General features: G+C 35.6%; 1 protein-coding gene across 1 annotated transcript in view; it reads right to left on the bottom strand.

Moving 5' to 3' along the window:
- Positions 1-22,707, bottom strand: part of TLK1 (tousled like kinase 1) — a 65,439-nt gene that overhangs the window by 29,134 nt on the left and 13,598 nt on the right. Inside the window, exons 2-8 of the mRNA XM_084288770.1 lie at positions 11,647-11,765; positions 9,813-9,884; positions 5,901-5,976; positions 3,371-3,417; positions 2,839-2,925; positions 1,650-1,739; positions 773-865 (exon numbers count right to left, since the gene is read on the bottom strand). Coding sequence (XP_084144896.1) covers positions 773-865; positions 1,650-1,739; positions 2,839-2,925; positions 3,371-3,417; positions 5,901-5,976; positions 9,813-9,884; positions 11,647-11,765 — 584 coding nt within the window. The remainder of the gene's footprint in view (positions 1-772; positions 866-1,649; positions 1,740-2,838; positions 2,926-3,370; positions 3,418-5,900; positions 5,977-9,812; positions 9,885-11,646; positions 11,766-22,707) is intronic.

The following is a 22,707-nucleotide window of genomic DNA, read 5'->3' as shown; positions in this document are numbered from 1 at the left end:
CCTTTTTTCTTTATTTTTTTTCCTACTTTTTGGAGATTAGCTTTTTATGTCACATACTATAGAACTGTGCTAAAATAGGCACCCAAGAAGCCTATAAGTACAATTTTATGTCTTGTTTCATGGATAAATGTGTGTTTGCACACATATAAATACTGAACAGACTATGACTTGTGAACGGAGTACTTTTTGTTTCATTAGTATGCAGTTTAAATACATCATAATACCTCTCCAACCCTACTTTCAGGAGCACAAGCATTAAGACTCCTATATCTCTAAAGATGTCTTAGACTACAGGATAGTATAAGTTTCTTATGAAAGAGTTAGTGTCTGTAACAGTTTGTCACAATCACCTCCATTTTGAAACTGCAAACAGCTGCCCCATTGATGACTGCTGTTCACAACTAAGACAAAATCTATTATATGAAAATATATAACTTAAGGAATTAAGTAACTGCTTGCTAAACAGCATCAACCATTTTTGTAACTTCAGACAGTCTATAAATGTATTTAATAATTAGTAAGCTGTAATACGGAAGCAGAAAAAAACCTTCTGCATTTATTTTATAGGCTTCTCAGATTTTTCAGAAAAAAAAAAAATATATATATAACTTTTTCATTTAGAGTAACTTTGAAAAACATCAATTATTCGAACATTTAAAATATTTGCTAAGAATTCACTGCTTGTTGTGAATAGATATCTTTACCTAGTGCTGTCTACAATGTCTAACACTGTAGATTTCTTTACCTAACACTAACAATGTCTAATACTTACCCTGAGTAAGTCATCTATACGACCTTCTTTCTTTTCCAAGTCTTGATTTTTATTACTTTCTAGTGCAGCTAATTTCAACATTGTGAGATCAGTCTGAAAAGAACATTTTGAAATATTTAACCGTTTTCTTTAACAATTACAGCATTATTTTTCTCATGTTGGTTATATTGAGAAATAAGCTACTTCAGCAACATTTAAGCAGTCCAGCACATATTATTTTAATGAATTTCGGAAATGACGTGGAAGGTTCACATTCAAAGCTACTTTCTCCTATCATTAGGAAGGCTGGAAGCAGTTGAGACAAAACCACTAACAGTGTGAAAATATTTCATCACCAATTGACAAGTTATTGTTCACAAATAAGCATATAAAGCAGGACAAGAATGTAGATGTCAACTAATTACTCCAAGTCCTCTGTATTTAGTCAACAGGTGAAGTAGCCTTGTTCTAACTAACTTGTGAAAGATAGAACAAATCACATTAGAAATGGCAGAGAAGATAAAAGAGGTGCTATCGGTTTTTAAAAGTCCTGACAGGAACTGTATCACATTTTGATTAACAGCTCATTTTTCTTTCTCAATACTTTATTTGAACAGTAATATGACAACAGCAGGTGCCGCCCTAAATATTATCTGAAAGAGAAGCCTCCCCTTCTAAGATCATGCAACAGCTAAGAACTTCTATAAAAGCATACCAGCACATTGTCATCTAATACTGGAAGCAGAACACAATACAAAACTAATCTGAAAGATTTAAACTATAAGCTGCTGAACTTGAAATCATTTAAGAGTTCTAAAACAGTTGAAAGACAAATAAATAAACATGAGTTTTCTATAGTCTGAATTGATACAGGATAGCTCTACTCCAAAGTGCTTACCTGAGTAATTTTAAAAGATAACTGCTTTGGTTGCGTGATAGGGTGGTCCCCAAAAGCTAGTGAAGTAGGAGAAGGACTATTCTGTCGAACCTGGAATGCATGAAAACAAAGATTTTTTAGATACAACTGTAATATTCAATTATGAACATAACCTTGTTTACAACTCATAGCAGGAAAATCATACCGAACAGAGAAATATGGTACCTTTACTACACAAGGTACCCTGCATCAAGAACTACCACTATGCTGTTATACATCACTTGTATTCTAGAAAGGATGCAATATATTCTCTGAGAAAACTATGACTGTCACTCTTGGGAAACAGACTGAAAGATTTAAGACAATACAAGATTGACATAAGGCAATGCTAATCTTCCAGAGATTTATTTTTCTGCTTCTAAGCATTTGCAACTCAAAATAATAAGAGTTATTTTCAGAGAGGTTATTTCCCATGGGAGAACCTGAAAGGGGAAGCTAGTGCTGATCAGAACACAAATTCTGTTACTGAATACTTCCCCAAGCCCACTAGATTGTATGAATGAGACAGTTTTCAAGCCAAATTCCACAATCTTTATTATTCTCCATACTGTTCGCAAGAATAAAAGGATGTCTGAAATTGAAAGTATGTGGAATAAAACCAGGGTCTACCAACAGAAAAAATAAACGCTTTCTGTAATTGACAGAAGCTGTTTGGCCATTTAGGCATATGCATGTGATTCTAACACTAAAATCATGCATATGAGGGGAAAAAAATTATTGTGACTAATGAAGATAATTATAAAAAGATACAGGCAAAGTATTTATCGATTATTTTAAAACTCATGATTTATCAAAAGCTCAGCATTCAAGTCCTAAGACAGGAGTTCATTTTCCTTGTAATTAATGAAAATACTCATTTTTGTTTGAGGCTTATGAGTAAGTGTCAGTAAAACATTTTAAGATTTTTATAACAGTTCACATAATTACCTTGTACTTTGTATTGGTTTTAGAAAAAAAGTCCCACTGTTAAAAGTTTAGTTCTAGAAAATTTTAGTTTTAACATTTAACTTATTTTTTTTATTATTTTTGCTGTTTAGAGAATTAATTCATTCGTTTGAAAAAAATTCCTTTATATATAGATTTTTTTTCTAGTTATGCTACTTTTAGACCATTAAACTATCTCCAGCAGTCATGAAGTTCACAAACTTACAGAAGAAGGGGCGGAATGTGAATTCTGAGGAGATCGGATTGCAGGAGGTACACCTCGAACTGGACTAGAGCCGTTTCCACCTTGGTACTGAAGAGAAGATATGACCCTCAAATCAGTCAAGCTTTTTGATTAAAATATATTATACAAACACTGAATGACACAACTCATCTGTACAAAGAATTTGTAATCTAGATTGCATTACTCGTGTTACTGTAGCCTTTGGTCATCAAAAGTGTGAAAGAAAATGTTTTTTGCCTTTTAACTCAGGCTGCACCACAAAACCACTACAGCTCTACTTCAAGGCTTAACACAAATTTACATAAAAAAAAAAAAAAAGTGCATCATCTGAAGAAAAGCTAGAGTTTATTATATCTAATATTTTCACGCAAAACTTGAATTAGGGTAGGCTACTAAGTACAATGCAATGTTGTGCTGTCACTGTAGTTTGGTAATCCTCCTGAGTTCACAAGTACCATCTAAAATTGCTTTCAACAAAAAAAGTAACCTAAAAAAAAACTATAAAAAATCTTACCTCAAAATAGTCACTAATCTTGTGACCACGTCCCCCAATACTCTTTCCTGAAACAAATGCATGAGAATAAATATATTATTTATAAATATCTTACATTTTTACCTGTACAGTAATTATTGCAAAGTTTAACACGTTAATTCCTTTTCTTTGATGTGTTAATATGTGCTCTCCCCGTGCAGATAATTAAGGGACTGGCCACAACAAACAAATTTGCACATTCCATTCATTGAGAAATCAGACATGAAGTCACACTTCAATTCTAAACCTGATTTAGTACAGACTTAGCTGTGAGTCTAGACCTCTTCTTCATAACAGGAAACTCATCTCTCATTCTACAGATGAAACCATTAGCACCAAGTCCCTCCCCTTTTCAAACCCTATCTCAAAGTTCACCCACATCCAAAATACCAAATTAACCTATCAATAATGCTTCAGGTGAGTTGCCCACATGTTCAGCCCAAGGATTTCCCTAAGTGCCAGAAACAGCGTGGGCATGGAAGATGACAAGTATTTCCATTCCTCACAGTATGATTAATAATCAGCTATGTCACAGCGTTCACTAGGGAGATAGAGCAGAAAAAGGGAATAGAATTTCTTTTATCATAATCAGTATCAAGACTTCAGAAGAATCAACTGGAACTCTTTGACACGAGTGACCCAACCCATATGCGACATTCCAGAGATGTCACCAAGGCTATATCCAATGGCATAAATACTCTCCTCTATTATGCTTTAAGATAAAACTGAAAACTGGTCTGACTACCTGTTAGGAGATATCTTGTATGTATACCGCTGTTCAAATTTTTTTTCTTTACAGAAAGGATTTTTTGCAATAAATTAGGAGATCATTAACCATAGGTCCCAAGTTACATCTCTGCCCTTTTTAAGCAAAGACTTTCAAACTTTCCTATCGCTTCAGCCCTCAACACCTCTTACTAGTCCAACATGCCTCTGTATTGGCATTGATGCATAGTTTTTTGTCACTAACAGTCACCGTGAAGAAACAGAAACATTTGGCAGCATTCTCTGTGTTAAGACTTTTACCAGAAATATTTAGATAAAACCGTTCAAAGACCTATAATAGCACAGAGCTAACTCCTCTGGAAGTTACCCATTTTGCATACATATAACTAGTTATCCTGGTATTTACCTACCAGGTAATTCTGCTAGATTTCTCCATGCTTAATTCCTATATATCACTTTATCAAGTTAAAATTTGCTCTCATCTAGATAAATCAGAAAGACTGCTTTTTTTTTTTTTGGTAGAGAAAGTCTACTCTACGTCATGTTACATAACTGCACTGATGAAATACATCAACTTATTTTGGCACAGCCAATTCCATGTAGATTCACACTGATTTTAACCTACTTTCTAATTACCTCCATATTCTAAGAACTACTTTTATTCAACATTTATGGATTATTTTGTATGTTATGGAAGTCAAAATCCTAGATATGCTGTAGACAAGAGCTTGTTCTTCATTTTTCATTGTAATAGTTGAATTTGCTATGCTTCAACTCTACGACTCCAATATTCTGCAGTTTCCTAGGACAGTTCTTTACGAATGCTGCAGTTCAGACTACTCAGTTTCACTGCTGCTGACAGTAAAATAGTAATTATTAAACATTATAATCATGTTATAATTTATGCCAAAAAGTTATAAAATTTCTATCATCTCTAATTTCAACTCCTACTGGTAGCAGGAAGGATGAGCTACTAGAACAATGGAAATAGGAAATCTCATTCAAGTTCTTTGAACAAACCAGGTCTCTATGAAGTAACACTTACAAAGAAATTCATTTTAGTCAAACCACATAATTCTTCAACTAATAGTATGTTGCATCATGAAGCCCTCCAGATATGGAGCACATTGAGTATGAATCTGAAATAGCATTTCTTAGCTTAGAAACAAAAAGAATCTAATGCAGATGTTATCATAACTAGTTCTTCTCCTCTTTTGATTAATTTTTGTCTTGAAATTAAATTTCCACCATTTCCTCCCCTCAAAAGTCACATTAGAGAGAGGAACAACAATAACCATGCTTTGTAAACACTGAATGGAAAGTTTGTTTTATCCTGAGTGTCATCCACCCCTCTACAGCACTATACTGTACACACTGTAAGGAAGAATAGAATTCAATCATTTTTAAATATACCTCAAAACTAAGCAATCACATATTATAATCAATAAACGATTTTTCTCCTTATGTACTGAAGAGAAATAGAAACCACAAAGGTATTTTTGATGAAAAGAACTGCTACGATTTTAAAACTACACAGCATGCCATCACAGCTGCAACTTACACGCAGAGCAGTGCACAATTCTTACAGGCTATTATCAGCACGGCTCAAGTTTTACTTGCCTGTCCCTTCCAGTGGCAGATAAATTTTCAGTGGGGTGGGAAGATGCGTAGTTTATCATCCAAAAACCAAGACTCGTCTTACGCAAGCAAAAATGCAGAATTTTTAAGTCTATAATTTGATCGAATGTATAAAATAACCATATAATTCATGTACAGTTTAGTTTACCTTGGCTGCTTTCACTCTGAGTGTCTGCTTTTCTTTTCCTTCCTCTAGAAGGTTCTGACTGTTTCTTCTCTGGAGTCTACAAAGAACAAAAACAATGTGATCCAACAACTCTATTCCCTTATGTCACTGCTACAGCATTGTGAGATAAGCTAAAATCTTACGGTACAAAATATCTCAGACTAAATTTGCCATCAGTGATGAGATGCTTCATTCTTTTATGATACCAATATTTCATCATTTCACCAAGTTTGTGAATAATTTTGTGCTTAAAGCATTATTTTCCAATAAATGCAAACGTCGTCATAATTCAAATCTCAAACCTATCACTAAAAGCATTTCGAGTATGTTTCAGTTCCAAGAACTTCACATGGGTACCTTCAGACATTTTCTGCAAAAATCCCAAAACATATATTGTGGCAAAGAACCACTTGAGGTTACTTGTGATGTATGGAAAATTATCAGCCTACAAGTGGAAAGTCAGGACAAGAAAGCTCTAACTTCCTTATCTATAGCATATACTGTTTATAGGCAATCATTTTTTGGATAGCTTCACAAAACCACCTTTGGAAGCTTTACAATTATAACCATCATATTAGCAGGCTACAAATTAAGTTCAAATCACATATATGTATTAAACATTATATGAAATAAACTCTTCCAACTAAAATCTGTGCACTTTACAATGCTATTGTACACTAGCCAACTGAACAACACGGACTCCTGAAAACGGAGTTAGCTTACGATGACATGATTCTAAAAGCAGAAAGTGTACCTCAGAAATATTATTTTAATCATTTGCAATTGCTGTCAGGTAAATAGTTGGCATTAAGCTCTCTCTCCATATAACTGGATTGAAACTATTTAGCCACGCACTTTCATCCTATTCGCATTTTCCAGCTTTTAATTTTGCAGTTATCCTTCTAATGTAGTCAGTTTTACCTACCATATCAAGCCAAAAAAACTTGTTTACAAGCTAATTAACGCTTAAGCATTTAAAATTCTCCCTGAAGAAAATTGGTTTCCAACTGCAGCGACTGATGTCTTCTATTTAAAAACCAGACATTCAAACAGGTTTATACATGTAGTTTTAAAACTAAAACTCAAGTAATTCATAAATGTCTATTTCCTCAAGCTCTTCTGATTTCTTTCAACATTTAATTTAACTTCCCAAACTAGAAAGTATTAGCATACTAATGAGGTTACTAATGAGGTTACCCAACAAGGTCATGATCATCCTTTTCTAAACATGATATTCGCATGGCAATGTACAGTGTGCATCTATCACTAGCAAATGTTCTCCAAAATCCTTTCTAATGGATGGAATCATATAAATTACAAGAAACCAAAGTCTAATGGGACTGAGGCGTATCCTCCCAGTAAACAACAACTCATGCTGCTTTCAATCACTTCAGAAGGATTTACCTATAGCCAAGATTCAGATTAAAATCCTGCTATTTCATAGGCAAGAAAATACTTTGGAAGTTACACAAAGTTAGCTTTTGAAGCTATGCTAAAGTTACCCACAGCTTGGCATATTAGCAGAGCCTTGACCATCATGGCCTTGATCCTAGCTTGCTTCTCAATTCTAATGTGGTTCCCCTCAGTCTTTTCTTCATATATTTATACTTTTAAATCTTGGCTTTTTAACATCCTCTTTTATGAAATAAAGATTTTAAGCACCAACTCTCAACTAATCAATCTCCTTAAAAAAAAAAGGAGAAGAATTTCTATATATTTTATGTATAGTTAAATATTTTCTACCATTATTGCAAAAACTGGTAACAATGTAACTAAGGAAGTAATTTCTGTAGGAAAAAGTGTGTAATAAAATAAGATTTTTTTTTTGTCTCAACACTGACATCGCCAGCGTGCCTTTTGTTTTTTAACTGTTATTATTTTTCATTTGCACAATGAATGAGATGAGTTTTGCGTAAGTACTTTCTTTTAAATCTTACACCCCCCCCCCCGAAAGCTTTATAGCTATACACAAATAAATACAGCAGTGCTGTTTTTCTCAGCAGCACATAATGAATTCCAATTAGATCAAACCTTCAGTTATTTCTGAAATTACATTTATAATGAGGGTTCTGTATTATTGGGAACTGAAGCAACTGAAAAGCTACAAGCAAGCAGAGCAAAACATTTAAATAACTAATCAAACTGGACAAATAAAGCCACAGACAAGGCTTTCCTACTTTAAATAATTCATTATCTACAGAAAACAGAAAATAGTAGTTATAATTAAAAGAACTTATTTGTAATCAAAACAAGGAGTAGTAATCCACTTTAACAAGGAATGGTGGAGAACACCAAAAATACTGGAAAACTAACAGAAGCACTTGTTCACAATCTGAGGTAGTCAACTTAGGATTTATCCCAACTATAAACAGCTAATACACACAGTTACAACACTAAATTAAGAAATATGCACCATACCAACAAAGCATTTAATAAAATAGTAGCAATATATAAGTTTAAAAAGAAACTGAAATACAGGTCTGGGTATTGAAGAGCCAGTTAACATTTATTGCTCAGAATGCTGAACTGAATACAAAATAAATTTTGGTTTCAAGTTATTTTGCAGTTCAAAGTTTACTTTGTAAAGTATGTCTACTAAAACTATTATCCAAGACGCTTTCATCAGTCAAAAAAAAAAAAAAAAAGGTAATTCTTACAGTTGTTTTTTCTGCACCCATTGTGGAGGAAAAAAAAAAAAGAAAAATTGACACACCAGGAAAATGAAAAATTTCCACTTGTGTGGAAAACTAAGTGAGAATGTTTTTTCTTTTTTTTTTTGGTTAGTAACTTAGCAATGAAAGTACAATATGATTACACGAACGTACCATGTACCACCATGTTTACTAAGAAGCTGCCATTCTTGCTACAAATTCATTTCAACGTTTCTGAGATTCGCATTTCTACATTTTTCTCTCAACAGCTGTTGTAATACAGCAGTTCTTTCTCAACACATCAAGTGATGGTACTGCTTCCCATATGAGCAAGTCTTTGTACTTCTATACTACCTTCCACAACAGGAATTCTCTATTATGAAACCTTCATTGTCACACCATAAAAAGACACCTTGCTTCTGGTATTAAAGTGTACTTTCCATAGGACTACAGCACATCAGAAACAGATGTTTTTAGAGTTCTGTTCTTAAAATAACTTGTTAACGTATTTGGTATTACAATTAAAATTTAATTTAAGTGAATACAACTGACAACTTCTGAAAATGAGTCAAGAAACCATATTTCATTATTCAATGTCATTAAGACTGAACTTTCAGAAAACACAAATTTGCAATACTGAACTGCTCGGTACAGAGACCATTTAAAAATAATTATATTTCAGATTTCAAGTATTAGAATATATATAATGTATATAGAGATATATATTGGAATATGCAGTATGTATTCCTACCCAGAAGTATAGCTTGAGGTTAAAACACTGTGCAGTGAAAAAGTAGATTGGACTATCAGATTTACATGACTTGGAAAAAAACATTTTGCCTCTGCATCCCACGTGTCTAGCTGTGAAATGATACTCTACTACACCAAATATTACAAATATATTTTCAAAGTCTCAGCCAAACCTTAGTCAAAGTTTATCTGTGCCGATGAAAAGCATTACTACTTATTCGAAAAAAAGTTAGCAAAGTATTTAAGCATTTTCAGCACCAAAAGCTGTAGTATTTATCCTCATTGCATGACTAGATAGGTAAACCAGAAGAAACTAGTAAACAAAATCTAGTTTTGTGACTAAAAGCCAAAGAACAGTACTTTTTAGTAATGCATGCTTTCTCCTATCCAGATGTGTATTTTGTATTTTACTTTAAAAGCCAAGTGGAATATAAATTTTGACTTGTAAGCATTAACATTTCTAGGTAATAATAAATACGCCCAGTATACTTACCTCTGATTCTTTATCGCTTAAAGATCCCAAACTTCCAAAACTGTGATTCGAACTTTCATTATTTGTTGAGGCCTACCAAGAAAAATACAATACCCAATATTACATACACATTTATAAAACAGCTAGTCCTTTATTATCACTAGCAGTTATAAAAAGTAACAGTGATCAAATTTCATGCATGTAAAGAAAAAATGATTAACTGTAAGAGTCCCTGTAATATCCCTGGGATAAGAAACGTGATGGGTGTATGTTTTGACATGGTTCTCTATTTTAGTTTCTTTTAAGCCAAGTAAAACAAAAAACGACTAAAATATCAAAATTGTTTCAGTCTCATTTGGAAATAGCAAAACATTAAATGAGAAACCCTACAAAATGATTCCAACAAATGTGCTTATACATCCAATATTGCTGAAAGTGTTGGAAGCTACTAATAATTTTAATTTTCAAAATAAATGATGTCTTAGTTTTCTCCAAGACAGGCACTAGGCTATTGTAGAGAGAGTTCCTTAATCCATTCAACAGCAAAAATACAAGCTACTGACAATATCATTGTACATTTTTACAACAAAATATATCCTCTATTACGACAAATTTACACTAGTGGAGCAAAAAAATAAAAAAACTGAAATAGTTTCAAATTACAGTATTTATTCTTTTTCTAAGGCTGATTTATTCAAAGATCTTTTGAACAAAGAATGACAAGGACATTCTATTGAAAGAGTCTGCTCCATGTTCACTTACGAAAAACTGTTAATATAAGTTGAGCTTTTTTTTTTTAAATAAAAAAAAATGTTATAATGCTAGATTATTCTCTTTTTCCATATAGGAAGGCAGAACAAATACTTTGAAGTAAAACAACTATTCTGAAGGCACACACTCAGCTTGCTTCAAAGCATTAAATTCCAGCACTGCATCAGCTTGCAGGACAGTATAGATCTGTGACATCTTCTGAATAACTAGATCACGTCTGAATTAAGATTTCTAGAAAAACACCACTAAAAACACACACACAAAAAATGGTTTGCCCCCCTAAAACAGTCTCTAGTTTAAAAATGCCTATATGTACATGTTCTTTGTGATCTTTCAGTATCTGGTCATCAGGGTCAAATGACTCAAAATGGAGTAACCCTGTTTAGGCAACAGTATTGCAGAAAACAGTCTTGGAAATTGAAGTAAGTTTGAATAGGATTTGTTATAAAGATAGATTTATTTTGCAGATGTGTTAACTGAAGGGTAATATATAACATCTGGAAGGTAATTAAGCCATACTGTTTAATGTTCATAAGGTTTTCACTGAAGTGTTGTATCTTGGTTTTAACATAAATGGACGGATTGCAAAAAGTGTATAATGTAAGTACATAAAATTGATATAAATGCCTGGAAAAGCTGAAGGAATAGGGCTTTGCTAATCTACATATATATCAGTCTTCCAACAAGTTTAATTTTGGAAACATAGGTCACACATGACTCTGTGAGTCTATTTCACACAAAACAGTTAAATAATTGGCCATCTGCAGAAGAGACAGCTCCATTTAAATATTGGGAAAAACTTCCACCTCTGATCACAGGTACACTAGAACAAAACCATGAAAAAGCCTGTATAACTCCATTCTTCGGTGTTTTTAAGAACAATTCAATGTTCATATGGTCATAGATCATTTCAGGATAAACAATCCTAACTTAAACCAAACTCACCAACTAACAATGATTTTTCTGAGACCCTACTACATTCCAGTACTTTTACAAGTAAATAGCATGGACAATATATAAGTGAGACACTATAAGATAACATTTCAAAGACAGCAGATCTGAGTAACCTGCTCTTAGAACTTACTTTAGCTCCAACACTGCAACTTCCAGTACTCCCAGTGCTGCCACTTACTACTCCTGTGAATCTTGCCTCTAACAGTTCCTGTCTTCTTGGGTCCAGGCTATGAAGCTCATCCATTGCTCCTAAAAATAAAATAAAATAAATTATATTCCCTAAAAAGCTTGCTTGCAGTGAAGTATTTTACAAAAAAGCCAAAAATGTCACTGGTCTATGCAAAGATAGAATTTATGCCACCGACTTGTCAATGTTTCACCATCTGTTACTTAGTAACAAATTAACTCAATGAATTCTAGAAATTTTGGGTAAACTTCCATGTATCAGAATATCCTTGTCAATTTTGGTGAAAACTAAAATCTGTTAGAGGCGTGTAAGAGTCATGGAGCCTGCAGTGTGTGATACGCCAACTAGGTAACTATTTATAGCTATAAAAAAAAAAAAAAGGAAAAAAAAAAACAAACTAGCAACAAGAGCAAAATATTTTCCAGCATAAAACCTCCCGATTCAGCAAATCCCCTTGATCACTGTATTATTTAAATTGTTTAGACTATCACAATATCAATATCCAAGTCAAGTAAAAATCACAGGAAAAAGGGAAAATGAGGACATAAACCATAGTCTGCAGCACACACAAAGAAATGTGGTATTATTTGGAAGGCAGACAATCAAGAAGCAGGATCAGCAATGTGTAAAGAGCCAGGAGTAAGCAGAGACCCTTGTACACGTGGTGCCTCCTACAGATGCTGCTAGGAGGAGGTAAAGCAGTGCTCCTGGCATCAGGAGGGAAAGGAAGATAGGGGGAAGTGGGGGAATAAAAGGAGCTTCTGATGAGCTCAGCCTACACGAGCATGTGTAGCACGAGCATGATGTGCAGCTTTCTAATTTGTATTTAAATCACTTACGACTGTTTAATCAGTCTTAAAGATCATGTAGACAAATAGCCTTCTGTATTTACACAAACTGTGTTCTTTGTTTTTGTCTTTTCAACTACTTGAACATTCAGTTTATCTTCAAATTGGAAACATTTCAGTTGCTTTATTTTAAATAAGTTATTTAATGCCAAAGTCTTTATGAAGTATTTTAGTGACATATCCCTCTAGTACCTCACAAAATGTTGTAGCCTTATTTTTTCAACTAAAATACAACTTACCAACTTTGTGCTTTTCAATCCCACAGGACAACACACACTGTCAGAAAAGTAGTATGAAAAGGACTGAAAGTAATAACCATGTACATTCAAATAGCACTATTAAAAAAAGGTTTTGGAATTCTCTTTTCATGCAAACTACAAATTTCATAAATCCTACTGCTGCTAACAAGATAAACAAAACCTATAGTTTTAAAAATATACTCACAGACTTCTTGAACTAGCTTCATTCCTACCTCTGAAAGCCAATTCACCAACTCAAAGCTCAAGCACTTAATTGAGGCGTATTTATAATGATGCTAAATGACAGACTGGCATTCCTACCAACTGCTGCCACTCAAACGTCCGCTATCTTCCAAAAAAAAAAAAAAAAAAAAAAAAAACAAAAAAAAAACCAAACAACAACAACAAACTCAAAGATTACCTAAACGATTACAGTGAGCCCTAAAAAGCAACTTCTCTTTATTTCTTGTAATCACTACCAGATTTTGCAAAGCTTCTTTTGGTCATTTAAGAAAATAAAAAATAACCAACCAACACTACCCAGTTGCTGTATATTTTGACAGGGTGGGCGGTGGGTTCTTCTGCAGCAATTTAGCTTTCAGAACCCTACACAGCCTCTAGTATAAAAGTCCTAGTATAATGTCCTGTGAAGGACTTCTGTTTGCCAGAACTCTTCTGAGAAGTCCAAACGTCTCAGATAACTTCTTTAGCAACTGGTTATGTCAAAAGTCAGAATTATAAACTCAGAGAAATTGCAAGCTTTTGCATGGCATTCAGTATCCTCAGTCATATCGTATTTCTACCTTACCGAAACAGAGATGTAAGAAATCAGTGAATTCTCCACAGTAGTTTGAATTTTTCACAACTGGTAACCAGAAAATAATTAAGTGCAACAACACCTGTACACCAGGCCTCAAATGCCCAAATATATGAATACTTGCAGAGATATGACAATTTGACCAAACATTTGCTCACACCTCAGTATAAATGACATTTTAGGAAAAAGTTTAGCAGGAAGCTTCTGCTCTAAGCCTTAACCTACGACAAACTGGATCTTTTGGGACACACACATACTATGATCTCTACCGTGAACACTGCCAGACTACAGAGCAGAGCTGCAGACGGAAACACAAAGGCCTGACAGATCAGACAAGTTTCTTTCCTACTAAATATGGAATCAGGTTCCAAGCCTCAATCTTTACCTTCGACTCCCTTATTACCCTGAATGGACACTTGTTATCTGGCAATCAATTACAGCTTCCAGATGAAGAAAGATCAACAGCTTCACACATTGTCAGCCTTCTACAATGAAGATAAAGTTCATTATGCAGAAGCTAGATTCTTCTGAGAACAACCCTTAAGATTACACTGAGGCCCCCTCCCCTGAATTCAAGGCTGGCACAAACCACCTTTCACTTAAGTGAAATGCATACTGGTTTGGTCTGGTTTCTTCAGCAGTCTTATATGCATATAGCTTTTAATTCCAAAACAAAATACTTCAGCAGGGAGACTTATCTATTGAAGAGAAGACGACAGTTCAACAATAGCCCAAATGTAAATAGAATTTTCTAATGTACTCCCTGTAGACACTCAGGTATTATGGTAATACGCATGGTGTGAGATTCATGTCCAACATCTGGTTTTGGAACACTTCACATTAACATTGATTATATCACCACCATGTATTCTCTTCACTGACAGTAGCATGCTTAAGATCAATAGAGCTAACTAATACCTAGCTAAAAGAGACTCGGGGGGGGGGGGGAGGGGGAATGGTACATATTTCAAATGGTAAGAAAAGCAGCCTGGAAAACTTTTTTTTTTTTTTTAAATGGAAGTTCCAATAAAAGTATCAAACAATCTCTGGAACTAGAAACATCAAGATTTAGCATGGTAACTGCACTGCAATGTAGTTCTTAAAGTCTTTAAGTAACTTTATTTCAAATTGGAATATCCTAAAATATATTTATCCCACTGTGTTGATGCTCTAATAATTTAACTTCTTAACAACTGGGCATGACACCATGTCATACACATGCACCGGCAGATAAAACGAAAGCTTTACAGATTTTTTAATTCTTGCAGTCTCATAAAAAATGCTACACAACTGATTTCCTTGAAAGTCTTACCAACATGAAGATGCATCTCATCTCTGCATCCACATGTACTTCCTTTTGAACTATGCTTTGGTCTCATTTGGGAAACAAAACCAAACAAAAGCAACAAAATACATACTCAGCTTCCTTCTTCTCTCTCATCCTTCTGAAATTCTTGGCCTTCCTTACTGCAGAAGCAGCCAGAAAGGACTTTCTCATTCTCCAGGAAAATAAGGTAATCAAGCTAACATTCTGCCTCCAAGAAAATGAAGTATTTGGTACAGTGACAAGTACAAGTCACGTTGATCCAGTTCTCTTCTTCTAAATAGTAGAACTTTCTATTTATTACAGCTTATACTTTATTTATGGCTCAGCAATAAAGCAACTCAGAACAAGCAGTCAGTGAAGGAGCATGTCTTTAAATTGTAACTGTAAGCATGTGAAAAAGGCAAATCAACATACAGTAAAAACATCACACTGTATGGACTGAATGCAAGTTTCCTAATTTTTAGGTTAGAAAAATATCTGTTCCATTTAAAATAGAACATTTAGGCTGTGGAATTGAGAAATGATTTAAAAAAAAAAAAAAAAAAAAGTTGACCTGTGCTGCTAAATCTTTCTTCGACAGCATGTTTTGGGGAATCACAGAAAACAGCATTGGAGACAGCCTTGAAAACTACTAATGTGTTAAGAAAACAAGTTGAGGTGCTAGTATGATGGCATCAAGCCAACCAGCAGTAATTTGAGAAGGAAGAATTCAATTCCAAGATAGCAGCACAAACACAGCCCACCCTCAGTAGGCTTTGAAGTACATCACCATCCAAGGTGAGCTACAACCCCAAGGCCACAGGCATTCAAGTTCTAGGGCCTTTGGAGTCAAAAAGGTCCCATCCAACCTAAACCACCAGTCAACAGGACAACAGAATACAATCTGAGATTTACAACAGAAAAACCTCAAATTATACATACCTCCTAACAATAGTCACACATCCAAAATCTATAGGACATTGTTTACTAAGAACCTAGGCTTGCAGCACTTACTTAATACTTAACAAAAACAGCCACAGATCAGCCATGACAACGCATAACCTGGAAATTTAGAAATCCCTGTAATCACTGGCTTTTCCAGAGCATTAACTTTTATATAGGAGACCATAAATATTGGGTAGATTATACTATAACTTCCACAAAGGCGACTTGAAAAAGTAGAGTACTACATTCAAGCTACAATGAAGATTTTCAAGTCAAAGGGTAGCAGTAGAAACAGTAGAATAGGGAAAAAAATACATCCTGATGTTCAAGTGAAACTAACCTTTTGAAAAGATTGCAAGTGATAGGAAATTCCCAATGAATACTTATCTAAACCTAGGGTCAGGAAAGAACAGAACCTACCTCATTGATCAAGAGTCATTTTAAATGCGTAGTGAAAACAGCATTCCTCAGTCCCTGAGCTGGTAACATCAAAGCCCGCAATAGGGAAGAAGACCTGTGATAACAGTTTTTCTTACTCAAGTTATCCCCTACCTCTGTTTACTAACAGACTTCTTACCACTGATAAGGTGCCTAGGTGAACTTAAAACACTTAATATTCTTTTATTTCACAAAGCAATCCTCTTGAAATGAGAAGAACTGTGCTTTTAGAAGAGCAACCTAAATAACATACAAGATGTGACTTCAGTAAGACAACTCATCCCATACCTCAAGTTGTGTTATTCATGTCTGCTGATTTTTCCACATGGGTTCCAATAAGTAACAACCTGAACTAGATGGTACCCTTACTTTTTCAAAATTCAGCGACATAAAGCAACAATTTTGCCTGAAAATTGTGGACTTTAAACAGCATTCCTAAAAGCACTGCTTGGAAATGCAACTGAAATTCAAGTAAGTAAGTGTTTTGTCTCTCGTTCCTTTACAGATTTACAGTTAACTTCAAACAAACTTCAGACTTCTCTGACTTTATAGCTTAGCCCTTCACCTAGCCAAAAGATTTTGAAACTACTCAGGTACTTTAAAATGGGGATAATGTTCAAAAGAATGCAGGCAAGTGAAATATAACTACTGCTTATCGGAGTTGTGGTTTGGGGGGGAGGAGGTGTTTTAAGAAGGGAAGGAGGACGCTTTATTTAGGAAAAATGCTGCATAATTAGCAGGCAGATAGATCAGACTTTAGTCCATATAAAACCTGTAGGAAGTAAAAAAAAAAAAAAAAAAAAGTAACTGAAAAACTTTGGTCTTAAAGAACATAAATACAGTAAATCTAACAAATAAGAAAAAAATATTCCCTATAAACATCAGAAGATAGCTGTTTTTTTGTTTGTTTTTGACAAATGTAATTTGAAAATCCACTTCCAAAGTACTTTTATAAAGACTTTTGTCTGCTGGTTGCAGTTGTATGATTGTTGGATGCAATCTTGTTAAAATACAAAGTAAAAAACCACACCAAAACACATTCTTCTGAAGGGGAGAAAAAGCCCCTACAACTTCTCATTTCCCTTGAACTAAAGAGTTGATAAGGAAGAGCAGATGGTTAGGGTTACATGCATTCTTATGTTCAACATTAATTCTCCTGGTGCTGTAAGGTCAGGAAGATATTCTGTGTACTTCCTCTCCAAACCCCAAGATGCAATCTATTTCTTTTTCAGAGTCTTTTTTGAAGTCTGTCCCCCCCAAATGGCCATAGATTTTTTTTTTTTTTTTGAATGCTATTTGGAGGTTATTTCACTTTTTCCAACAGCTCACCAGCCCAGAGCTGCCAGATAGATAAGCCATTTTCTGCAAATCATTCTCCAACAGAAATCAATTCTTTAACGCTAAAAAATTCTAACGATCTTTAGACTTCATCTATATGCTGCCAGTTTTTGGATTTCAATTGTCTGGCCAACAAGCTGGAAAAGTGAATTAGAGAGAAATGTTCCTGAGTGAACCTCCACAAACATTTTAAAGAAAGAATTATGAAGAAACCACTTGGCCCAAATCCATCCAGATCAGCTAGGAGGAATTTGTGGGTAACAACCCAAGGATCTTCCCACCTTTCAGCTAGGTACTGTATTCTAAGGATCCCTTAGCTGTTATGTGTCTCATCAGATGGCTGTAGGCAGCTGAGGCAGAGATGGATTTACAAGTTGCTTATCAAAGCCTTCATTTTGGCTATGAACCAACAATACACACTCATGCGTGTGGGCACATGCCACAAGGATGGAAACTCAATGGCTCATGCAAAGCTCAGAGAATGATTCATACAACAAAACGGACAATAACTCCCCAAGGGTCTATTCTGCTGTCAGTGGGGCTGAACTGGTCATGTAACTATGTCCAAGGCAAGCCAGTGACAGACACCTCCTTTCTAAGCCCCTCTGGTTCTATCCCCTGCAAGTACTACCGAACTGCCCAAAAGCCATACACGACTCAAGAGCAACACGCTGGCCCCCTGAAGCAACCAAAAGCTCTTATTTCTGAGTGACAGCATCTTGGCTACATACTGCATAAAAGCAATTGGGCTTTCCTTCAGCGCCATGGGCAACAAATCTATTGCACCAGTGTAAGCACAACATGTGCAGCACAGTACCTATGAAAGATAAGCACTAATGTAGGCAAGAGAAATACTTGAAAGAAGAAAAACAGCTGGTTGAGCACCTTTAAAAATTATATTTCAAACCTGAGAATATACAACATGTATGTCTATGACATCTTCTAAGACTGAAGTACAATTGATGATGCTGATGGGTTTGAAAGCTTCCAAAGCTTTTTTGCAATATTCACTTGAAACAATGGCATGCCACATCTCATTCCAATCCTGTTCATTATGCAGAAGACAAGATTCAACATTTAATTTGACACAAGTCCTTACAATAGATAAGTCTTTAGCCAGACTTTTCTTTATGCTACCTTTTCTTGCAGGAATTTGTCACAGAACATTTTTTTTCCCACTTTGCCCCTGAAATTACTACATCATTATTTTTGCATTTTTTTTCTTATCTTAATGATAGGAGTTGACAAGCACAGAATAATTTTTAACAATAAGATATAACATAGAACATTCAACATTGCACCCACCCAACCATTTCCCAAGCTTCTAATACAACTCCACTTGCACCACGTACAGGAAGCGTTAGCATAGCAAATAACGCTATGAGCAACAGAACCACGACAAGGTCCTTCCTGAGTCTGTTGAATAAAGTTTAGCTTGATGAACAAAGAGAAAACGACAACTGAAAGAACATACGGAGTATTACTAAATCTTGAAATCCTTTACCTTCGAATGGTCAAACCTCAAGAGTGGTAAAGAGGCTACCTTTTGAAAATAGGTATCGCCATATTTTCCCCTCTCCTTTACAGTCCTTAACTAGAGAAAAACCGAATTCAACAGATCAGTTCATGGTCATATTAACAGAAGTACCTGCTGTGCCCAAAGAGCAGAACACTCCACTTGGACAAAGAACTTGCCCAAGATCCTTGTCCATGTCCAGTAATCTCTTCTAGACTTAAAAACAATATTGTGCTAGGGAAAAGCTGAGTGTATGTCCTGTGTTGAAACCCCAAATCTTTTCCCATCTTGAAGACCCTCCTGTATCAAACAAAACAGGCACTAAATAATAATATACTCCAAAGAAAAGTATTATCAGTGAATAACAACCCTCCTGGATATGTCCTACTTAAAAAGACTTACTCTGAACTCATACAACTAAGAGCTTAAATAGTAAAATATCTGCTAAAAACAGACTTCCTGTGTTGTTGGCTACAATACTGTATGCAGAAAAAGACTGACAAAGGACTGAGCACTCTGAACATCTACAAACTAGGCTGGTGATATCCCAAATATGTTATTTACAGGGAATAGCATCTATTCTTTTGAAACTTGTTGCTATTTAATGTTGAGTGCTGTATTTTGCCATATTTTTTGAAATCCAGATTACTCACCTGCAATTGTTCTTTGGATTACTTTTGATTACCAAAAGTGATCAAAGAGCAGGTTCTGACTCAACAGGATGACTGATGGCTTTTGAACATCACTACCTTCTACCACTTCATAGTGAACTGTCAGATCCCGTGTATATCAAAGAAACAAGAAAGCTTAACAGTATTCACTGACCATTTTCTATTGGTCACAGCTGATGACAGTGATACCTGAGAGCAAGTTACCTGACTATTTCACTCTCGCTGTCCAAACTACTACTCTAAGCATTTAGTCCATTTAGAACAAATGCATGTGTTATTCAGTATCTGTACATCTTCAATAAAGCTCTTTTTTAATGACAGCATCTGAACATCTGCTACAGTGACAGAATAATCAGAAGTACAAAGCACTCATTTAAAGTGCTTTTAATAAAGTTTTGTTCAAGACAACTGTTTGGGCTGGCAGCAGCTGGGTAAGCAACTAGCACACCCTCCTGGCATTTCTGGTCATCTCTCACCACTATAATAATCTGTGACTGCATGAACATGATACTACACTTTCTAGAGTCTCCTTTAAAGCCTTAAGCAATCATCTCTAGGTTCCAGGCAACTTCCTCTTGGAAATGGAAAACTTCACTGTAAGGTCAAAAGCAGTAACTTTCATTTCTTTAGAGTTAATGACAACATTTTGGTTAAAGAAAAAAATACACTGAAGATATTGTTTCTATGGATGTATTCTATTAAGTTAGAAGAAAGATTAGAAGAAAATATGACAGCACCACTTAGGGTTTGTTGGTTTTGTTGTTCTTGTTGTTTAAGTCTTCTGGAGATGCTTGGTGAATCAAAAAGTTAAAAAGTCCACATACTGCCCCCATAGGACAATAGAACAGTTTTGGTATATTGCACTGCAGTATATAAGTACACCAGTAAAGAAATAAACAATACACAGAGAAGTTTATGCATACTATTCCCTTATAAGTTAGAAAAAGCCTATTTGCATTTTACAGAAAGAGACTAAGGTTTTGGCCAAAGTTATGGTAAGACATCTGTGGCAGAAACACTAAAAGACTATTTCTAGGTAGCACACATCTGCCTTGAACACAACATTATGTCAAGAGAGAGAAAAAACAATACTGCCTGGGCCAAACACATGCAGGTGACATGCTGTCTGCCCATCTCTACCAGCTCCCTTCTCATCTCTATGCAGAGGAATCTGCAGCAATTACTGCTGCTCCCAGACAGCGCTATAAAGGGTATCCAGACAGAAAGACAGAAGCAGAATTTGCCCTCTTCAGCTTCATTTGCAGCAAAAAAAACAGATGCTCCCTGTCCCCTTTGGGGAACAGGCAGCAGGCAGGGAGAAGCAAGCTGCAAGTTTATGGGTCGCTTGTTGGTAACACTGACTAACAGGTCACAGGATAACACGAGTTTTGTGATACACCAAAAAAGCGCATCGCACTTTCAACAAAAGCTCACTTCTTTCCATCCCCCTCTATTTCTATGTTGAAAAGCACTAAAAGCCCGGAGCAGTCATGAAGAAGAAACATCTACCTAGAGAAATACTAGAAAGTACAGCACATTTCATTTGCTGCATTCAGTTATAAGGAAAAAAAACAGGAGCCCTAAATGCTTGAGCCCATGAAATGGCTGTTCTGCAAGAATTTAAAATGGCACAGGCCTTTTGTACATATCAAAAATAAACAGCAGCTTCTGCTATCTAAGGAAGGAGTGGAAAGGAAGTTAAAAGCAGAGGTCACCTACCAAGCAGGAAGGGAGAGCAGTGCCCCTCCCCGCAGCATTTTTCTGCCTCTCTTGCTCACTCCACAGAAAAAGTGAGCCATGAAGGAACAAACAAACCACACACCTTTTCCCCAAATAAATTTGTCTGGAAGTTATCCATAGGGTAAAAAGGTGGCCATAAAAAACAATTTCATAGAATCTCGTACTTCCCAGTTTCAACACAAGTCATCTGGTATTTGAAAGCTGTATCTGTGGCAATAGGAGCGTGTTTCAGTTGTTAATTCCCCAAACTTCCTAATCGCCTTACTTCCGTAGCTCCTACTACCACTTCTGCCCTTGTGATCTCCAAACTTCTCCGGCACGGTCACCTCCCCTCCCCTCACTGCTCCCACCTGCACTGCTACAGGCGAGCCTCACGCTGCTAGTGAGAAATCAAACAAGTCCTTCCAACTACATTCACCTATTTCTTTCATAACATTGGGATCGACCAATTTCAACCCCCATATACTTATGTATCAGGCTACAGTTTCACAGCAAACATGTAGAAAAGAAATTATCAAGCCTCTAAGATTAAAGAGGGACAGTCGACTCACCTCTGACTGTAACCACAAGCCTCATAAACCATTTTGGCTTTTCAGCAACGCTATTTTAAGAAAAATGGTCTTAACCTCACATCAACACTGTTAATTTTTCCTTTTGAAATACCCGTACAGCGCACAGCACATAAAACACTAGAAACTGAAACAAACAAAATTTACATCAAGAGTTTCGACAAGCTTGCTGAGAAAACAGCACGACACCAGGCAGCTCATGCAACGATGGCTCCGTCCCCCTGTGCTGAGTAAGGCCACGCCAACTGCGTGACTGATCGCTGTTTGTCTCTTGTAGGCACCCTGTCTAGAGGCTAGGTGGTGCTCAAAGAATCAGGCAACTAGATATGTTCCTCTTTTTCTGTTCTTTTCTTTTCCTTTATTTTTTCTTTTAATTTACTCAAGCAGCCGTCTCTAACTGACAAGAGAATCCAAGCTTTTGCTGAATACAGCAAGAAATTCACTTCCTCAATGCCCCTTGTAAGGAGGAGTGTCTCAGAACACAGCTCCAAATAAATTACATACATACACCAATACATTACTGACTACACCTACATTTTCCTAAGACCTTGCAGCATTACTTCCATCTTACAGAGAT

Source organism: Netta rufina (genome assembly GCF_964035555.1).
Source record: "Netta rufina genome assembly, chromosome: 6".
In the NCBI taxonomy this organism is placed as follows: Eukaryota; Metazoa; Chordata; class Aves; order Anseriformes; family Anatidae; genus Netta; species Netta rufina.
The sequence above is the reverse complement of the archived record's forward strand: the minus strand, read 5'-3'. Positions and strand labels throughout refer to the sequence as shown.